Genomic DNA, 22,282 nt, shown 5'->3' on the forward strand with positions numbered 1-22,282 from the left:
AAGATCAAAACATCATTTAACAATTAGATGCTATCTATAGACAAATTCATACAGTAGTTTGTCTTTTACTCCTATATTATTTGTGGCTGATATGAAAGCATTTTATAAAGAACAGTTGTGTGGCCCACTGTACATGTTTAAAAGGGTGAAATAAGAAGATACTTAACAAACTCAAGGAAAAATAATTAGTGTAGTGGAAGAGGGTTTGGGGGAGTGCGAGTCTCCGACCACTGACAGAGACCTTACTAGCGCCCCGGACAACCAGACAAAGTGCGGCCATCGTCAGTGCTGGCCAGGTGCTATGACCGCGCCGGACCGGCCGGCCGGCCGGCCGGGCAACTTTTACCCGGAACAGAAGCACCACATCGCCAACCAGCCAAGTGACCCATCATGATGTCCCAATTGAACTCGACGGGAAAGGGCAAACAGCAACAACTCGTGGAGTCATGGGACGTGCCCACTCGTCCACCACTACTCAACAAAAAAGCAGGAGGTCGTTTTGCCCTCTTGCGCTGGTTTGCCTCGATTCTTCCAGTGCTACGCCAATAGCAACAGCAATTGTATTGCATGGGTATGGCTCTGCTCGCTATCATTGCTGTGATTGGGTTCCATCTGTTATCTTGCTATACGGTGCTAGCCTTTTTCGTCGTTCGACCTGTTACTTTCTCAGTCTGGATTGGAGTGCAGAGCACTCCAGTACTCCATGATCGAACACGATCGACAGTGTCTGTCACACACACACATGTGCTGGAGCAATGAGCAATTCAAGGTTTATATATTGAGCTAGAGGTGCAGCATTTGGAAAACAAATCGCACTTTAAATGGCTAATTCGAATGAGTACGAGATGGGCTGCTTGGAAACATTAATTAAAGACCATAGGAGATTATCTAGAATCCATAGTTCTGACTGGCCGGTTCAGAAATGAAATGATATAACCAAAGTCAAAGGAGGCGTGGCATAGATAGGGCAGCTACAAAAAATATATGTACTCCCTTGGAATAACATTGGTCATTGGTCAAATAAGAACGCTCGGGCACATGCCTGTTTAGTAAGTATATATTTCTGGATCAAATCAATAGTTCAGTACCAAAACGAATAAGTAATGTAATCGAGATAATAATAACCATACAAGAAGAACAAGCCAGATTACGTACTGTCATGCAATGATCTGTCAGATACGTACGTAGCTATTATATATCGGGTCAATCAGTAACAATGATGAAAAACAAATAAACTCGTGAAACCTGCCATTGATCCGACAGTACTTTGTCATGTTTATCATGCATGAATCACCATCTATCTATCGTCACTAAGGCAGTGGGAGAGGTTGGCAAGGAACATCACAACCATGCCAAGTTGGCTTTTAAATCCACCCACCCACCCATAGGAAAATTTGAAGTTTGTGCGACCATCTCGGTGGCGATAGAACCCTATTCAGAACTCAGAAGACAAGAGTAGTTGGTGCAAAACAGAAGATCAGATGATGCATGGTTCTTGCTATCTAGCATTTATTCAACGATCGATCGCTTGTTGTCTACGGCATATGCAGTTGCAGGGCCATAACGGATGCATATGCGTGCGCAACGTTGCTTCCTCTGTATAAAAAGCTAGTAGTATGAGCATGGCCGCAGCAACAGGGAGTTTGCCCCACAGCCATTCCAAGCACATATTCCCGGCTCGGCAGCTCACCAACTACCTTGTACTGCAATTCATCTTATCACAGTTATCACGGCACATACATACAGATATATAGATAGATCCATCTAATTAGTACCTGGCTAGATGCTCGTTTAGCTGCAGGCGTCATGATTGGGGTGAGCATTGTCAGTTATTATAAGTCTCTGATCATGGTGCTACTGGCGCTCCTCCTCTGCGTCAGCCTGGCTGCGGCCTCGCCGGCGACGGCCGCGGCCGGCCGGGCAGAGGAGGTGCACCTGGTGCCCGCGGTGTACGTGTTCGGCGACTCGACCGTGGACGTGGGCAACAACCAGTACCTGCCGGGGAACTCCGCGCTGCAGCTCCCCTACGGCATCGACTTCCCGCACTCTCGGCCCACTGGACGCTTCAGCAACGGCTACAACGTCGCCGACTTCGTCGGTCAGTGAATGCATGCGTATATGTTTCAGCTTGAACTGGCTGCCATGGTTTTCTTTGTAAATTGTAACCATATATGCATGGAACTGAGAGAGTTGCAAACGAAAATTCAGCGAAGCTGTTGGGTTTCAAGAGGAGCCCGCCGGCTTACCTGTCCCTGACGCCAAGAACGAGCCGTCAGATCTTGAGAGGCCTCCGCGGCGTCAACTATGCGTCCGGAGGGTCCGGCATCCTCGATACCACGGTTAGTAGTAATACACCAGATTTGATCGTGGCAAAAACACGCGTCATTCTTGATCATTTAGATTTTGTCCTTAGTTATCTTGATGATGATCTGTACGTACACGAATGTCGATGGACCAGGGGAACACCATCACGTTGACGAAGCAAATCGAGTACTTCGCGGCCACCAAGTCCAAGATGGTGGCGAACAGCGGCAGCGGCTCGTCGTCGTCGTCGTCCGTGGACGAGCTGCTGTCCAAGTCCCTCTTCCTCATCAGCGACGGCGGCAACGACATGTTCGCGTTCCTGCAGCGGAACGGGACGGCGAGCGAGGTGCCGTCCCTGTACGCGGACCTGCTGTCCAACTACACGCGGCACGTGCGGGCGCTCCACGGCCTCGGCGCGCGGCGGTTCGGGATCGTGGACGTGCCGCCGCTCGGGTGCGTGCCGTCGGTGCGGGCCACCTCCCCGGACGGCGGCGCGTCCAGGTGCGTCGACGCCGCCAACGCGCTGGCGAAGGGCTTCAACGACGCGCTCAGGGCGGCGCTGGCCAACCTCACGGCCTCGGGCGCGCTGCCGGGGGCGCGCTACTCCGTGGGGAGCTCCTACAGCGTGGTGTCCCACTTCACGGCGCACCCGGCCGCGGCAGGGTTCAGGGAGGTGGCCAGCGCGTGCTGCGGCGGCGGGCGGCTCAACGCGCAGACCGGGTGCACGCCCAACGCCACCTACTGCTCCGACCGCGGCGAGTACCTGTTCTGGGACGGGGTGCACGGCACGCAGGCCACGTCCAAGAAGGGCGCCGTGGCTATCTTCTCCGCGCCGCCGCAGATGGGCTTCGCCGCGCCCATCAACTTCAAGCAGCTGGTGTCTTCTTGATGCTCGGAATCCTGAACTTTCTCAACTGATGACGCAAATCATTGCAGCCTAGCACGACCAAAAGAGCTTTTGATTCTTTATTACACACGAATCAATAGAGATACAAACTAGTAATAAACCAGGAAATGTAGAGCCGTAGAGGGAGAGGGAGCAGCATATACAGAATTGATGAGTCCAGCACTCCAGCGAGGCAAATTTCTCGCCATGTACGATCGTGAATAAACTTATAAACTAGCAGGTTGCAATATTTGGGCGCCGTGCCTGTGCTGAGTCAAAGACTTCCGTCCGCTGCAAATTGCGTTCGTGTCGCGAAGCTGATTTCGAACTACCCCCTCTTAATCTATCTATCTAATTTACTTTTTATTTTACATTTTCTATATATCTCTACACCTAAAAAATACGCAGCGTCGTACCATCCCCCTATGCTCAGCTCGTCTTTGAATTTTTTTGACTCGCTCCTCCAAATCAGAATCGGATATCAAATCGTTCTAAATCCGAATTAGAAAAAAAGAAAATATCAAACCAAATCAAATAAAATCATGAAAATAATATCGTCATACTGCCCTGTCCTGCACAGCTCGCCCTATATTTTTTTGCCTCGCTCCTCCAAATCAGAATCGGATATCAAATCAAATCAAATCATTCTAAATTCAAATGGGAAAAAGAAAATATTAAACTAAATCAAATGAAATGGGAAAAAAATATGTCAGCAGTGGTGCTTGGCGCCCGGTGCCGAGGAGGCTGAGGTTATGCGGCCCAAGAGAGAATATCTTCTGTCCTCGAATTTTAAAAAATCTTTCGGCTCGGCCCAGAAAACCCAGTGCGTAGCGTCTACTGACTACACGTAAACGTCACATGAAGACGTAGGGCGTGGGGGAAAGCCCAGCTGCGAAACTCTGCCGCGAACTCTCTGGCATCTTTCGCCCGGCCTGGAGCCACCCACGTTCCTACACGTTCCACGGTCTCGAAGCCCAGCACCACGTGACCACGAGCCGCCCTTCTCCGGTGGCGTTGCGGTGAGCCCGGCATGGCCATGCTCCTCCGCCGCCGACTCCCGCTGCTCCGCCTCCTCCGGCTGCTGCACACTGAATCGGCGGCTTCGACCTCCTTGTCCTCCACACCTCCCCCGCCTCTCCAGAAGCCTCACGCCGCCGTCGTGGGGCTAGGATCACGCCGCCTGCGGTTCCCCAATGCCACACCCGCCGAGTCGGTGTCGCGGGCCTCGAAATCGTCCTCCGCTGCCGCCTATCTCGCTATCGGCGCCGCCGCCGCGCTCGCGTCGCTGCCGGTGGCCTACGCAGACAGCAATGAGCAGGTTTTGTTCTGTTGTTCATTTTGTGTGTGTGTGTGTGTGGGGGGGGGGGGGGGGGGGGGGAGGAGGGGGTGTTATTCTGGGAGTGAGGTTTACATGATTTGAGCTTGGTTTGTGTTTGCAGGGCGCGGTCGACAAAGTAGCGAGTGCTGATCCCGCGGAGGGGGAGGATTTGGCCCGCAAGGAGAGGAAGAGGATATTGGAGCTTGTCCAGAGCCGAGGGATGCAGCGCGGGTCATACCCGCAGTTTGATGTTGCAGTGAAGGGCCAAAAGGTTGTTCCTCCCCCCAATTTTTCTGGCAATATATCTAAAAGATATCCGAATTTCGCTCCTGTTTTTCTTAAAACTGAGTACACTGTATGCATTATATGGTACAAAGAATAATTGTAGGAGGATTGGGCTTGATTATGCAGAAAATGTAGAAGCATTTGTGCTTATTTGAGTTAAGTGTGAATGTACACGGATACTGTGAAGTAGGAAGCTTTCGAAATTGTGCCTGGTTACTATTAGAGCACTGCAGAGCTGTTCTATACAAATGAGATGCAATCTGACTGTCAGTACCATAGCAAGTTTGAAGCACAGCTTATCCTTTTTGCTATCACTATCAGTACTAACCATGATTAATCGTCATTTGACGATAACGACTATATTTCTCTGATTTGGTTTGTTTTTCAACAGTTGGTTGTTAAATTCAACATGCCATCTACTTGCAATGTATCACACCTTATCGTTGATCTCGTAACACATATCGGACATGAGGCAGAACAACTTGGTGGTGGCTCAGAGGTTCTAGTGCGTGCTTGGGACAGGTTAGCAAAGAAAGTCTATTTCATCAGAAATGTATTGTGCAATTACCTTTTGCCATTCATGGCAAGCACAAAATACAAACAGAAGAATTTCAGCTTTAATCTTCATGCATTGTCCTGTGGATGTATGTGCTCTATGTATACTGGTTTCCAGCTTCTGATAAACCATATCTCTAGGCCTTCTGTTTATATGAGCACATTGTTAATTGGGTGACTGAAGGGGGTTCTATTAAATGATGTGATTCATTTTTGTTGAGGAATTCTCCCATCCATACAACTCTCTAATCCCTGCACTTTTCTCTTTCCTTCCCCCATTGATAATGTTTGCTTATGCTAGTAGAATAGCAAAGCATTGCCAGTTGTTCTGAAAATTGCATTAGAAGCTTCTTTAATAGAATCTTTTTCCGGCAATTGGCCTTTTGTGATTTTGGTCCATTGCATAGATATAGGGTTTCCAAATTCCTATAGATGTATCCGGTATACCAATATATTTTATTTACTCAAGTGCTTCTTTTCCAGTCCAGCAGCACGTCAAATCACACTGAATCCTCCCAAGAAGACTAGCACCGGAGATCACGGTGAAGATGGTCTCTGTGTTCTGATATTTGAGCCACTTGTCGGATCAGATTATTCTGTTAGTTATTTTTGACCCTTCATTGATGACTTATGAAAGAAGTTTATTCTGTTATTTCTCTTTATATCATGATCCTTTTTCAGGAAATTGAATTCATCAAGCGTGGGAGTTTTAGTTTGAAAGAACTTGAGGCTTTGGTCAGTGCTTTAAAAATAGCTGGTGAGAAAAATGTTAAGGGGTCATCAGGGAAAAACACACCAAGAAAAGGAAATGGTCAGAGATCTAAGCATGTACCCTCTTTGGAGAAAACTGTATCTGATTTAGATGCTATGGGTGTTAGAGTCTATGGATTTGATGAAACATCTAGTGTTCCAATGGATGGCACTGTAATCTGGGAGAACCTTGCAGGATATGAACCTCAGAAAAGGCACGTGCCACCAGCTTTCTATTCCTTCCCTTTTTTTACCAGCTGCTTAATGTACCATGAATTAGGATAACTGACGAATTTCCAATAATGAAAAGCAGCTGTGGTTTGCAGAAAAAATATAATCTAAAACATATTTTCGTGAACAATAAAGTTCAAATATTATCCAATTCAATATGTATATATACATCTGTTTCTAATCAGAAGGAACATTTTATTGACACATTTTCCTTTTTTGCTGACTTTTAGAGATGAAGCCTCATTCTTTGTTTGTTATATTTTGGCTTCCTGTCAGGGACTCCTATTAGTTTTATAACTTACTAGACAAATGATTTTGTGTACTCGATCCTGAAATTGTTGTCTTTAAGCTTGGAAAGTTTTTCTTCTTCTAATATAGGGAAATAGAGGATACCATACTCTTAGCTTTACAGAGTCCTGAAGTGTATGATGACATTGCTCGCGGTACGCGCTGCAAATTTGAGACAAATAGACCTCGAGCTGTTCTTTTTGAGGGCCCACCTGGTGAGTTGCCTGAATCTCACCTTTATTAGTGCCTAAAAGCAGATTCTTGCAGTTATCTTGTTTACTGTGCTGAGAGCTGCAATAGAAGATAGCTTCATTGAGTTTATTTCACAATAAATAAAGCTTACAGATTTTGTTGATAAGTAACCCACTGAATATTTATACGAAGAAACAACAAGAGCACCTTGCAAGCAAAACCTGATGCTGGAAAACCCACATGTTCCTTTGTATGCTCCACTAGCCTGATCGCTTGCACTCTCAGATTGTTGTGTTCACACACTTACCAGCTATCACTCATTATTTTAGGGACAGGCAAGACATCTTCAGCTCGAGTTATTGCTAAACAAGCAGTAAGTATTATATTTTTTGTCTTGTCCCAAAGCAATGTTTGGATAAGCATTTCTTGAATATGATGAATGTTTTATTCATTTAACCTTTGATTTCTTTTCTGCAAAATTTATAGCTGATGCCAATTATCTTTTTAGTATAATTAATTTTTTTATTTTCTCATTGCTTATATTAGGGAGTTCCACTACTATATGTGCCACTTGAAGTTGTTATGTCAAAATATTATGGTGAAAGCGAGCGTCTATTGGGATCTGTTTTTTCACTTGCAAATGATCTTCCTGAAGGAGGTATTATATTCTTAGATGAGGTATATATCGTAATCCTTGTAGCATACAACTCAAGACATTGCAAAATGTATTGAACATACTTCGTCTGTGTATGTGCGTGTGCATGCGCTGTTATAGGTGGATTCTTTTGCTATTGCTCGAGACAGCGAAATGCATGAAGCTACACGAAGAATCTTGTCAGTAATTCTGCGACAGGTAGGGTCCTTGTTTATTTCCCTTGTTGGGGAAAATAACCTTTTGCTTATTATTACCTCCTGATTTTGCACTTTTTGTGTAGTCATTGGTCAAGAAGAAAACCAAAAATAAAATTAGTTGTCTTGGTGAAGAATAATTCAATAAAGTCACAGAGTTTGTCAGTTGCCTTCCCTCCGCAAAGCATTTTGTCCATTAACAACCAACTCCAACTGTGATGCCATTTTAGGGGGCACCTTTTCCATCTATGGCACATCAGCAGCCAGTATAGTGTCTCTATATGACGTTCACTGGATAAGAAGTTCTTCGCTAATGTGCTGCAAATGGCTATACTCATTCACTGGCAAATGTGGGAGGCTGGAATATTTCATATTCATAAAAAAATGCTGCGTGTTAAATTTGATACCCCGCAGTTTCCTAACATACAACTGAACATGGTCTACAATGATGGTTACTGCTGTCGGCGTACATGCACTTGGTCTCTTAACATAATGCTTATTGTTGTTAGTTCCATACAGAACATCTTTCTATGTTACTAAATATGTATGTTTTGTAGATCGATGGGTTTGAGCAGGATAGACGGGTGGTAGTCATTGCTGCAACAAATAGAAAGGAGGACCTTGATCCAGCTCTCATCAGGTGCAGTTTTCTATCGGTGTGCCCTTTCTTTCCTTGCAAGCAGTCCCAAATACTTTTGGGACTTCCATAGTTTTGGCATGGCCAGCTGATTATTGTTCTCTTTTCAAAAGCTCTGTTGTTGTTTCTTCTCCTTTTTCTTTCCCTGTTTGCATATTTCCTAAGACTGAAAGGCATAGATCTCAACGTTTAAGCTGCTAGCAAACCAATAGTTCAACATTGAACTAAGCCACATAACCTTGTGGCATTTCTAAAATTTGAGTTCTTACCAATTTGTTCATATTTCCTGTACATATTGTTGACTTATTTCTTTTTCTGGTGTATCATTGCAGCCGTTTTGATTCAATCATCTGTTTTGGCTTACCAGATCAGCAAACTCGTGCGGAAATAGCTGCACAGTATGCCAAGCACTTGACTAGATCAGAATTGGTTCAATTTTCATTGGCCACTGAAGAGTAAGTACAGATTCGTCTCTACCTATATTCTTGGTTAGCTGGTGAAGATGCATATATACAGTATGGCGCCATATCTGTTGCAACCTGTGATTAGAGATGTCCAGAAAACCAGTACTAGTTTCCAGCTACTTCTGGCTTGTGCTCAGCCAGTATGGAATTCCAAGCCTAATCTCTTGAATTCAATCTTCACATCTGGTAGTTAGTCAATTTCTACATTACCAGTACATCTGGTTATGAAGTTCTCCCAGTCTTGTTTAACTGGTGAAATTATGTGTTACTACGTCTTGCTTCATTATTATTTTTTACCTTTTATGTTTTTAGCCATTTAATGTTTTAACCATGGGAACTATATTATGGACGACTACTCAAAATAATGTTATGGAGTAGAGGATATCTTATGCATATGATTTGATGTTCTGACCATCCTGTAATTCCGAGTAACAGTATTATCAACTTGATTTATGGGAAATTGGGAATCGATGCACTTTTCTGAATTCAGACGGCTACTTGAGCTGTTCAATAATCATTTGAGACAACTGGCCGGTATGCAGTATGCAGTCGTTGAGTTGTGACTAGTTCTGAACATTGATTGCAGGATGTCAGGAAGAGATATCAGGGATGTGTGCCAACAAGCTGAAAGACACTGGGCGTCAAAGGTTTGGAAATTGATCTGCAAAAGTTCCTTTTCTTTTGATGTTTTCTATGATTAGCGTTTCACCTTGTCATTTTGTATGTTTTTATTATAGTTAATAAGGGGGCAGGTTCCAAAAGATGAGAAGGGGGAGCCGAGTCTTCCCCCAATTGACGAATACCTTTCCTGTGCTGAACAGAGACGGAAGTCCTTGCCTGATAGAACAAAACGGACATCCAGGTCCCCTGCCCTTAAGTTAGCATGAGGGATCTACTTACCAGTTTACCTTTACATGCTCATATAGCACATAGTATTACCGAATGTGGTTCAAATGAAAATGTGTGTAGTCTTTGCTAAACAGTTCTTTTATGCGACCTATGCTAATACTTAGGAAATGTGACATCTATGATCTATCCAAATTTTGACGGCAGCACACCTGAAATTCTGGAGAGGAAAGCTTAAGTGACAGATAAACGGCTTTCTTGTATTTTTTAGAAACTATATTGTACAGAGATTATCAACGCACAAATGAATATCATATTTTAAGTGCCAGTGCCATCTCTTAACAAGAACATTTGGTACAAATTGATATTGCCCAAGCAACTCTGAAGCTAGTAATTTTGACAGAGAGTGCCTTTTCTGGTCAATTTGTGCAGTCATTGCTCATATATATTTATTTATAGTTGTATACATACAGTATTAGATTGGACATAAAAGATGATAGGTGTGGACTTGTCTCGAAAAGTAATTCCTGGTGATCATCTTAATTTGGAGACTTGTGAGTTGCAAAAGGTATTAATATTTTATATACTCTACTGACAAAAATCAGTGAAACTCCAACTTGTTCTTTTTATGATAAATCTATCATTATTTCTTGTGGCGCAAAATTTCTTTATTGAGTACTAGTGGTGGTTACAGTTTCAAATGTTGACTACTCTAGATTGATTATGAAAAACAAGCTCTTTTTTATAGAACAGGATAATGAAAAAACTAGTTCGGTTTCATCCTCTTACGAAGAGGCATCGTCAGTGTACGATTACCACAAAACTACCCACCCTTCGTGAAGGTAAAAACTACCCGATAAAAAGAGTTCCGTGAACTCTGGCCATAGCTCTCAAATCATTGCGAGTTTTAGGGCAGGGGCGTTTCTGCCTGTATAAAAGAAGACAAACAAAATATATTTCATGGATTTGATGATCCGGGGCCATGAGTCAAGCCACACCGATGGAGTGTCCCCCACTGCCCCCACACTAATCATCAGAAAGCAATTGCCTACCGGTCAGCGACTTAACACCACATTAGGTGACCGACCGACATGCAACCGGAATGATCCTGCATTCCTCGTTTTCACCCCACGCAACCGTACTACGTGTAATGATCCTGCATTCCTCGTTTTCACCCTTCCCAACCGTGTAAATATCCTCCATAGTATATCTTGCAAGTATTATTACTGCTTCCCCCCGGCAGCTGGTACTCGGTAGCATAGCAATATTTTGGGAAAATCACAAGGCGACACCGGCTGGCCGGCCGGAACAGTCCGAAGACGACGGCAACCTTCTGCTACGCGCTATAAGCAGCGACGGCGACAGCTCTGTCCGCGCGAGCTAGCCTCCGACGCAGGTCCCCCCCAGCCCGACGCATGATCGGCGGCACTAGCATGACAAATGCTAATGATACTTGCGTCCACCGGCCCCGAACGCCGATTTGGCCAAAGACCGCCGTGCCGTCCCTGGTCCCTACCACACGCTGACACGCGCGCCGAGTGTGCAGCGCGACCGAAAGAAACCGCCCATCCGCCCGGCCAGAAAATGAGCCCGGCGCATCCCGGCCGGCAACCAGCGCGACTGGTGCTCGTCCGCCGCGCCCACCCGTCCGCGGCGCGACGTTGTGCGCAGGGCACGCTCGTGGGGTTGACCCGTCCGTTCGAGTGTAGCGGGCACGTCCTGATCGCCCGCGCGGACGCCATCCACGCACGCACGCTTCTCCTGATCGCCTGCAGCCATCCGTGGTGGTGCCGGTGCCCCAGTGCCCAACGCCCGCGGCGGCGCGGCGCACGACTCTGCCCGTGCCGTGCCACCGTGCCCGTGCGGAGGCTTGGCGGTCCAGATGCCGAGATGCGCGGCGATCTTTCTCCGTTGTCGTGCTCAGAGGCTGCGGTCAGTGAGTCCAAACAGAGCAGCGTGGCGTGGGTGTGCGTCGTCCGGGCCCGGGCTCGCTATGAATTCCGCGTCATTCATCTCGCGACCAAGGGTCACGAGCCGTGACAGCAATCCGTCGTGCTTTTGTCACGGTCACGGCGTGGTGGTGAAAGAGGCCGAGCGCACGTACAGTACGCATTCAAGTGCTTCCTCTCCTGGTTCCTGAACGTATTCAATTCGAATTTACTACCCGTCTAACGTGTGTAGTAAACGGGGTAACATGTCTGGCTCTACTTGGGTGCCCACGTAGGTTTGCCTGCCTTCAAGAGTTCATCTTGAATGGTTGTATTTTTCCTTCGATATTTCGGTATTCTCGGTACAAATCCGGAAGTGATGTATAAATGCTGAAATGCAAAATTATATTACACAATACAATACGGACACTCACACTCACGTAAACCTTACCTTTATAAACATACTACTACAAGTCTAATATAAAGAGTAATTACAATTTGCGGTACACTTCATTATTAGATCGGCATAAAATTAGTTAAGCTGTCGTTTATGTACTCCATCCTAGCTGCGGCTAGTAATAAGGAGTAAAAAAGGTACCACTCCATTGAGTTGAGAGCAAGCAAAGGTGGCACGCTTAATCAGCACTAGTATACGCAGTTAATTAGCTTGTCCTACGCTACGCAGGCCAAGTAAAGTTCCCGGAGGGCTGAAGAAATCAAGAAACAAAGACTTTTGTGTGCCTTTTCTGGTAGGGAACGCAAGCTACCTCTCATATCGCCTTACGAAAAAAGGATTTCAACACTGACTCTTCTTGCGGCAAGCCTCTAATCTCTCTCCGTACGCATGAATTAGGTGAGCAGCACGCATCAACCTAACCTACCTACTGCACCCAAGGACTTCCCCTCTGTAATCTCTCATTAGCTCACCTAAAGATCGAAGTCGAAGGTGAGGTCAGCATCAGTACACAAAAGCACACGTACTACGTGTCCTAACAGTCGTCACTAATGGTTCTCGTTACATTGTCGAAAAATGTGCCTAGCTAGCGTTTTTACACACTGCAGTCTGTGTTTTTTCTGAACAATTCGATCTTGTGCACCTACACACCACAGCTATCTTTACACTGGATACATGATGAACAGTAAGCCTCCACGTTCACGTCAGTCCAGCAGCAGCTTCTGTTCGGAGAAGACTGTCACGAGTACGATGTATCCCGAGCTTTAGGAATGTGCACGCATCATCCTCCTATACTCAGGGTAGCACGTATAGGATCGCTGAACCTTGAATATTACGGCCGGGGTGATGGAGCAGAAAAGCAATATCTCAGGCGGTAACACCTGGACCGACAGAGCATTGCTTGGCTCCTAAGCGTGTCGACTAGCAATGGTTGTTAGAGCCCTACTACTGCAAAGCACAGCTGCATATATCTCAATAATTCACAATCATCGACGACTCGGTTTCCTTCTTTTTCATATGCGCGACAGAACCATGACTAACACGGCTGCTTTTGACTAATTTACAAATTTATAACAAAATAGAATATGGACAGGTGGCACCAGGATTACGGACGCCGGTGAATGGATGTTTCCAAAGCTCCAGTAGTGCAGTGGTCCAGCGTGCATTATGGGTACTACGAGATAGCAGTATCGACGTTCACGAGAACGGGGACAAAACGAATTAATTTCCCGGACCAACCTGCGCCTCGTAGCCGATCAAACCTCCCTGCAGAAATTCGATGAAATCTCTTGAGATGCGTTAGTTTTTCTTGAAGTTTACAGCAAAAACCAAAAAAAAAAAGGCTCACAGTGCCCCAACAAACCTCGGTGTGTAGCATAGCATCCATCCAGTCGTAGCATATTGGTTGGGGGTGCTGTGGGCTGTGGCAGGGGTGATGATCGCTAGGGAACCTTTTTTTTTTCCCTTCCCGGGGTCCAAGAAAGGCGGGCACATGGCCGGCGTGACGGACGGGAAGCAGGGCACCCATGAGGCCACCCATGATAGTGCCGCTGCGCATGTGGTGATACTAAATGGGACTTTGGGAGGGGGCCGGTAGACATAGGCCTTGTTTAGTTCCAAAATATTTTGCAAAATAGGTACTGTAGCACTTTCGTTTGTTTGTGACAAATATTGTCCAATTATGTACTAACTAGACTCAAAAGATTCATCTCATCAATTCCGACCAAACTATGCAATTAGTTTTTATTTTCGTCTATATTTAATACTCCATGCATGCGTCTAAAGATTCGATGTGACGGAGAATCTGAAAAATTTTGCAAAATTTTTTGGGAACTAAACAAGGCCATAATCTAACCCCCAAGTACCCAATGGCCAACGCTGCCTTTTCTCCCCCTCCGTCCTTCGGCTCCCCTCGCCTGCGACATGGCATGGCATTCCGCTTCCGATGCCAGGGGACACCACGGGCATCAAGGCCAACATGCCACCGGCCTCTGCCTCGGCCCTGCCTCTCCCACCAGCCCTCTCTCCTCTCGCCACCAAAAGCTAGCGTCCGCGGTCCGAATCAGAGCCCATCTCCGCGGTCAGAATCAGAACCCATCACTGACCGATCGGCAGCCGTTTCTTGCTGCCATGTCCCCCTCCCCCATGCGTGAATTCAGGCACTGACCACTGAGCCATTTTTGACTACTGTAGCACTTTCGTTTTTATTTGACAAACATTGTCCAATCACGGAGTAACTAGGCTCAAAAGATTCATCTCACAAATTTCAGGTAAACTGTGTAATTAATTTTTTATTTTTATCTTTATTTAATGCTTCATGCATGTGACTAAAAATTTGATGTGACGGGAAATCTTGAAAATTTTTGCGAACTAAACAAGGCCTTAGTTCCTAAAAAATTTTGCAAAATTTTTCAGATTCCCCGTCACATCGAATCTTTAGACTCATGCATAAAGTATTAAATATAGATAAAAATAAAAACTAATTGCACAGTTTGGTCGAAATTGACGAGACGAATCTTTTGAGCCTAGTTAGTCCATGATTGGACAATTTTTATCAAATCTAAACGAAAGTGCTACAGTGTCGATTTTGCAAAAAATTTTGAAACTAAATAAGGCCCTACTCCTACGTTTCCATCTGATTCGTTTCCCGTTTTGAGGTTACTCCGTGTGTGTGTATATATATATATATATGAAATCTTTTTTTTTCGAAACCGTATATATGAACACGGGAATGGCAACAGTGTACTGCTAGCCTGTTCTTTGGTGTGAAAAGTACTATTTACTAATTTATCGTTAGAGAAAAATACTGTTGGTTGTTAGAAAAAGTACAGCTTATAAGAGAATAGTTATAGTGATTTGTTGGTGACTGGATTTGTTTTGGCTATGGATGGGGGTAGCCCTCCAAATGGATACCCGCGGTTGTTCTCTAGTGTAATTTAATAAACTCAATAAATAATTTCTTTCCTCATTTTTTCATTTAATTTATTTAGTTGTACTAAAAAAGAACCACAGATAAGCACCGTCCCATTCTTAGTTTTGAAAGAAAATGTCTCAAAGATATTCAATCATCAGCTTGCCGCATCCGCATGCAACGATTCAGCAGGGATACACAACACGTCGTCTCCAAAAGGCAACGGAATCGAACAAAGGTGTAGGTCGTGAGCATTTAAGCCAAGGAATTGTGGTCCTCGTACGTGTTGATGCATGCCGGGATGATACATAAAGTGGCATCCGTTTCTTTCCCTACCCTCACGTGATGTACCATGCACTTTACAGTACTTAACCTCTTTATTATCGTGCGGTGCTAACAGTGGGTTTTATGAGCTGTGCTAATAACCGCAGATGTACACTGCCATCTTGGAACCAATCGTAGGCTCTTTAGGCCAGTGCATTGAGATTTGAAAATCATGATAGCTTGTGTGGTTAGTAGAGGTGGTTTGTAGCTGAGAAATGTTACATATATATCGCATATACAATTATATATAGATGTGAATACAAGCTGTGTTGTCGCACTCTTCTCTATAATAACATAGCTTAGTTTCCTCTCCTGTGGAACATTTTTTTTTCTTTTTTTTTCCCGATGGAACCCTTTTTTCCCTTCTCCGTGTTTTTTTTACACTTGGATGAAACATCACAAGGAAAAAAATTACTCAAGTTCATTGTGAAGAAAAATTGTTCTAGGGCAGCACCCAAATTATTTAAAGTTACATTTCTCACTAAGGATCAAACCCTCATGCCTTATGTGGTTATGCCCCATATGGACTATTTCTTATAGTGAGAGGGTGACATGACCATAGGCAATGAGATGTATGTCATATGACCACCTATCTTAAAATTTGTTGGTCTAGTCTTACAAAAACATTCAAATGTGTATGTGTACATGTGTTTATAAGTTGAGTGTTTATTCGTTTAAGTGTCTGTATCTATATTGTGTTTTGAGATGAAAAATAAAGATCTTGGTACAATTTTTTTTCTTAGGATATATTTTTTATAATAAGGTGTCCCCATTGCTAATCCAGTTAATAATTGGCAGAAGTAGTTGACTAAATAATTCAGGACCAATACATTAATTGAGCATGTGCTTAAAACACCTTACGACTGTTGACAACAGCAACAACACGCTTATATAGTTATGAACCCATCAATGGCAGCGATTTCTGGTGTAGTACTCCACTAGCTACTAGCGGTGGACATCTCAAATTTTGATGCCTCAATGCATGTTACCCTGAGAAACGGTTCATTCATAATTCATATCTACCTCCTGGCCGCACTCGAAGATGTCTCTTTGGAGGCCAACATCCAAGTGGCATCCACTTGAGCATCTGCCTAGATTCACCTATCAACACACAGCACAGGCCGGTCGGTGTGGGTGTGGATCCCTTGCAATTCAATACGATCCACTGATCCTGGCACTTGCCAGTTGCTACCAAGCCAAATGGTATGGGGCAATGATCATCTTTCGTGGCAATCCTTTCTCAGAACATGAACAAGCACCGCCCACTTGAAGTTGACGAAATTCATTCTGAACACCGTTTTAAGAAAAAAGAACTGAGTGCACGCATAATATAGTCTGCTCACTTGAGCTTATCTACCGAATTCTGTTTAGCAGTATTTTTCTCTCACAATAAAAATCAACGAACAATATTTTTAAGTCATGACTTTTCAGCCAAGTGAACAGATTAGTGCTTTTAATTCACATGAAATTCACTGGTGCGCGAAATGTCAATGGCAGGTCGTGCTGGAACAGTGTCCGAGTGACACTGGCGGAGAGAATGCAAGCGTGCATGAGCATCTCGGCGGGGCCACGGGCGCATGGAACATCCCCCGTCCTGCGCGCGTAAAAGTCCAAGCAAAAAAGAGGCGGTCTCGGTCACCATGTCACATGCGCTGCGAGGTGCGCGCGGCGGGATCACACGTCGCGTGGCAGCGGCAACGGCAACGGCACATGCACCAGCGCAATCTCTCCTTGTCCTGGACTCGTCGCACGTCTCATCCATCTATCCGGATAGATGCAGAGAACGCAGGCAATCGCCGACGGATCGCACAGTTGTGTAATGCCCATGGATGCGGACCCGATGCCGATTTGGACGCGCAATATTGTTTGGATTCCGGATCAGGGTCATTCTTCTGCCGTCCGTGATACAAAGAGCGGCTACACATGTATAGAGAAGGAGAGCACCATTGATCGGTGTTTTGAGACCATGTAGTGTGTTGCAGTTATGACTAGGTCAACAGCTACTGTTTTTAGACATATATTCCACCTGCCGACGACAATCTGCCACGTGGCGAGAATCTGTCAGTCACGCTCTGTTGACGTTCTACAGGCTGGTACCTCCCCGGCTCTCCGTCGTCTCCCAGTGGTGCGAAGTATGCATTGCCATGTGAAATAATGGAGGCTTAATTCCGAACAAAGTGCATGGCGATGATCCAGCTCAATCAGTCTCCTGCTCATGTGGTGCCGGGTGCCCCACGGAACATTACGTGAGCCCTTGGCAGATTTTCGGTATAGTTCCGTACGAATGTTGTGGAGAAGAAAAGATCCTCCTCCTCTGTTCAGGCGAAGGTCAAATACTCAAACGAGTTGCGGTTCACTAGATAGGAGTATATATACGCAATTCACAGTCTAGAACTTGATGTGCCTGTAGCTGCATTCTCTCTCTGCGAAAATTTGAGGGTATGTTTTTCAGCTTCAGGAACAAACGATATATGATGTTCTGGCCTCTGGCTCTGGGTGGGTGGGCACATGCACACAGTATATATTCAGCTCATTTTTCGCAACTTTAAAGCAGGCGTCGAAAGACAATTTCGTGTTGCTTTAGTTGCCAATACACTCACTGTCACTGGCATACTACTACGTACTCCAAGCTTTGACGCAGGCCAGCGCTTTGCGCAAAGGCAAAGCTGGCACACAGAAGCGTGCCATCACGTGCCGGTCGCCCGGTTCGTGGATCCGTGGCTGCTCCACCCGCCAAGCGTGTTTTTTTGTTTCTCCTCTAGCGCGCGGCGCGCCCAACGCCCCAACCGCACCCGTTCCCGGGGACCCCAGCACGGCGCATGACGCCAGGCGGCAGCGGCAGACCCCGTCCTTGCACCTTGCCTGCTGCCCGGCCTGCCACCGCGCCGCGCGCTACGCAGGTGCGCTCACCAGCCTGAGCAGTGAGCGCCCGCGCTGAAACGGCAGCCTTTGTTTTTTCACCGCGCCCGCGAAGCGAGCTCCGTAGGTCGGTTGGTTTGGTCGCGCCATGGCGTTGCGTGGCTGGCAATCGGCAGAGGCCTTGTTTAGTTCACACCAAAAGCAAAAAGTTTTCAAGATTCTCCGTCACATCGAATCTTGCGGCACATGCATTAAACATTAAATATAAATAAAAGCAAAAACTAATTACACAGTTTAGCTGGAAATCACGAGACGAATCTTTTGATCCTAGTTAGTCCATAATTAGATAATATTTATCACAAACAAACAAAAGTGCTACAGTACCGAAATCCGAAATCTTTTCGGAACTAAACAAGGCCAAATATGAAATTACTACTGTTCCGTGTATACACAGAAGTAGCGTGGCATTTATGCACAGCAGTCGAGGGTTAGTGAAAAAATGTACTGCACGCAGCACCAGCACTGAAGTCCGTAGCGCTAACGGGCCAGCTGTGCGTCAGTGCGTGTTGGTGCACTGGTGCCAGGATGTATATGCCGGGTCCATCCATACCGGCACCAGAGTCAGAGCAGGGCAGGGGGCAGTTGAACAAAATTATCCTTTGAGGAATTTTACAGCAAAAACGGGTAACTACGGCATTTTTTTGATGACCTACGGAGTACGTACACTAGTTGCCAAGGAAGATTCAAGTATGGACAATGGAGTGGTAGAGATCGTTTGTACGTACTACTATTGGCTAGGGGACCAGATGGCCCCTTGTTCCCCCCTAAATTTGTCAGAACATAAAACCTTCTGATTCTACCAGTCTATTTTGTCGCACACTCTGTTGTCTGTTGTTTCGTTATGGGCACAGATTAGGGCCTTAGGCAAAATGGACACCATAGCATTTTTGTTTGTATTTGATAAATATTATCTAATCATGAAATAATTAGATTTAAAAAATTCGTCTCACAAATTATAAATAAATTGTGCAATTAGTTATATTTTTAATCTATATTTAATGTTTCGTGCATGTACCACAAGATTCGATGTGACGAGAAATCTGAATAATTTTGCAAAATTCATAAGGAACTAAACAAGGCCTACATATCTATTTTAGAAAATGGTCAAGATTCTCCGCCACATCAAATTTTAGGACACATACATGTAGCATTAAGTATAGATAAAAAAATAACTAATTGCATAGTTCGTTTGTAATTTGCGAGACGGATCTTTTGAGTCTAGTTAGTTCATAGTTAGACAACAATTGTCAAATATAAACGAAAGTGCCTACAATAGCATTTTGCAAAAAAAAAAAAATTCATCAACTAAACAAGGCTAAGGTCTACATGCCTGCTTCCGTTATCCATTGTAAACAATAAAATGGAGAAGAGACCGGAGAAAATTATTCACCACGACAACCGAAGAAAATTATTCTATGGTAGTAATACAATCTCCGTTATTTCCGTCTTGATGTCGCCGTCTGAAAAAAAGTCTCTCTGTCATCAAATCGATGAGGATGCCGACGCCGTAGTTGTTGCCTGCATCTTTAACGGAGCCGCTATGAAAAAAACGGTTTCACCCTACCATCTCATTGTCGCCGGAGAAGAGGAGAAAATAAATCTCCAAAACTAAGGGCATGTTTAGATGCACTCAAAAATTCAAAAGTTTACAAGATTCTCTATCACATTGAATCTTGCGGCTAATACATGAAACATTAAATATAGATAAAAAATAACTAATTGTACAGTTTGTATATAAATCGTGAGACGAATCTTTTAAGTCTAGTTAATCCATAATTGGATAATGTTTGTCAAATACAAACGAAGATACTACAATATCAAAATTAAAAAATAGATTTAAACACACCTTAAAAAATTTGGTATGGGTAAAGACTTGATCTAGTGAAAAAATTTATTAAAAACGATAGATCTCCGGTCACTCCAACTTACCATGATTACCACCGGAGAAGGAAGGGAGAACCGTAGAAGGACCACCCATGACGGCGGTAGGAGCGGCGGGCGGCGGCGCTGAGAAAGTTGGTCCGTAACCGGGCAAATTAAATAATCATAGGATCTGGTAGTACATTTTTCTTGCGCTCCAATTTTTGAGTAAGTAGTCGCATTGGGTAAATAAAAAAAATAGAAAATTGGTGATTGCGTCTAAACCGCATATGTTGCGATGTCCAGATCAATCATACTTAGCATTTTCTTATCGTCTTTTGCTAATTGGATTGTTGCATCATAATGCCTTTGGTTTGGTCCAGGAACCATATCATTAGTTGGAGTGTGCCAGTTCGATTAATATGCTCTATTCCAGTCACTTGCATTACAACTAACATAATCCATTTTTGGGTCATGTCATGTGCCAGATAGGCAGATGCTAATAAAATACCAGTAGCAGATCCTTTTCTCCCAGCTTCTCTGATGATGAAACGGAGGTAGACCCCGTCTTCAGATGGGCCACTTGTGGCGCTGGGCAGGGCAGTTTGTATCATAATCGTGTCAACTCCGGAACAAGCCCGACCTAACGAGCTGCCGAATCTATTAATCATTCAATAATATATTTTTTTAACAATAAATCAGCGAACAATATTTTAAGTCGTGATTTTTTAGACAAACATGTTCTTTCATAAGAATTATTAGGGTTGCAAATCAGTTGAATAAGGCTCTAGCTTTCTTGTCTTTATGGCTGGTCTGATTGATATAGGTATCTACAGAGACTGCAGGTGTCATTTGCATGCACGATTGCTCATCTGAGTTCTTATGTTTTGCTTGTAGGGAAATTAAGGTCTTGTTTGGTTTGTATCGTTAACTCTCATCACATCAAATATTTAGACATATATATGGAGTGCTAAATATAGACTATCTACGAAACTAAAAACAAAATGTTTGGACACATATATGGAGTGCTAAATATAGACTATCTACGAAACTAAAAACATAGCTAGAGAGTAATTTGCGAGACGAATCTTTTAAGCCTAATTAGTCTATGATTCATATTAATTGTCAAATAAAACAAAAGAGCTACAGTACCTGTTAAATTTTAACACCTCTATCCAAACACCTCCTAAAACAGATTAGAGAGTAGCATATCACCAGAATGCTATGTTACAAACACCGAATGGGACTTAGTTTTTTCCTCGACGAATGATAAGTCCTAAACACAAACTTAAACATCACTTTTGGCTCTCGCCAAGATCACATAATCACAGTTATGAAAGAGACAAGAAAAATGTGAAAGTTGAGATCCTCTTCGGAACCATCCAGGGCATCAAAACAAAAGTTGCTGCAAAAATCAATATGGAAAAGGTGACGAAAAATCACAAAAGAAAAAAAGGATTAAAAAAGAAGGGACACAAAGAGATGATTTCGACAAGTTTTTTTCATGTCGAATCAACCATGTATTCATTTATGCATCAGATTAGTCTTTCTCTCAATGCCCTCCCACCTGGGTGAGAAACTAGACCAAATGGAATCACAACTATCTAGCCTAACTCATTTAATCTTTTAGGCCAGTATCAATGTAATTTCATCGAGATTAAATATGTTGATGTGACACTATATTAATGAAGAGAGAGATGATAAGAGTTTTATGAAAGTAGATAAAGTTTCATAAGGATGAAACTCTTCTATACTGTTTACAAAAAAGATGTGTTAGAAACTAAGACATGAAATCCTTCATTAAGACTGGTCTTAGAACACTTGGCGAACCCTAGTAAATAAATAGTGGCAGAAGGATAGTTGCATTGGATAGCCTCCTCTATTACTTATAGAGGGCTATTACACATCCAATAATACTGTTAGGTTGTTTACTCACAAGCCATTTAGACGTCAAGGCAAAATGATCCAATTTGTTGTTTGATGCATCGGATGGACACAAACCCTTTTTAAAGCCGCTTTCGCCTCGACGCAAGCTCTCCAACGACACCTGAGCTCTTCTGTTGGGTTTTGGAGCTCATAACCGAAAGCCAATCTGCCTGTGCTTTTGACGCTAGAGACCCATCAAACCATCTAGGGTCGAAGCATGTCCTCAACCATGTGGTGCACCAAATTATAGTCACGATGCCTCACCTTGACTTGGTTTAAACTAGCCTTAAGTTTGGTTAATGTCGTCTTCATCACCATCTCTCATGGGCTCTCGCTCGTCATGGTGCCAAAAGCT

The 22,282-nt window shown here is 44.2% G+C and overlaps 2 protein-coding genes across 3 annotated transcripts; both read left to right on the plus strand.

Moving 5' to 3' along the window:
• Positions 1,383 to 3,463, plus strand: LOC110434514 (GDSL esterase/lipase At2g04570-like). The gene is made up of 3 exons (XM_021458659.1): positions 1,383 to 2,098; positions 2,209 to 2,339; positions 2,459 to 3,463. Exons 1-3 carry the CDS (start codon positions 1,807 to 1,809, stop codon positions 3,191 to 3,193), a joined length of 1,158 nt encoding a protein of 385 aa, XP_021314334.1. The 5' UTR covers positions 1,383 to 1,806; the 3' UTR covers positions 3,194 to 3,463.
• Positions 4,092 to 9,980, plus strand: LOC8075731 (katanin p60 ATPase-containing subunit A1). 2 transcript variants are annotated; one of them, XR_002452686.1, is made up of 13 exons: positions 4,092 to 4,508; positions 4,630 to 4,779; positions 5,185 to 5,315; positions 5,832 to 5,946; positions 6,030 to 6,313; positions 6,708 to 6,832; positions 7,139 to 7,182; positions 7,356 to 7,487; positions 7,585 to 7,662; positions 8,216 to 8,298; positions 8,663 to 8,750; positions 9,346 to 9,406; positions 9,497 to 9,980. XR_002452686.1 is itself a non-coding variant. In XM_021460318.1 (13 exons), exons 1-13 carry the CDS (start codon positions 4,221 to 4,223, stop codon positions 9,644 to 9,646), a joined length of 1,764 nt encoding a protein of 587 aa, XP_021315993.1. In that variant the 5' UTR covers positions 4,096 to 4,220; the 3' UTR covers positions 9,647 to 9,980. The 2 variants fall into 2 exon arrangements, 1 of the variants encoding a protein (XP_021315993.1); XM_021460318.1 differs by having other exon boundaries at positions 4,096 to 4,508; positions 8,628 to 8,750.

Source organism: Sorghum bicolor, chromosome 4 (assembly GCF_000003195.3).
Source record: "Sorghum bicolor cultivar BTx623 chromosome 4, Sorghum_bicolor_NCBIv3, whole genome shotgun sequence".
NCBI lineage: Eukaryota > Viridiplantae > Streptophyta > Magnoliopsida > Poales > Poaceae > Sorghum > Sorghum bicolor.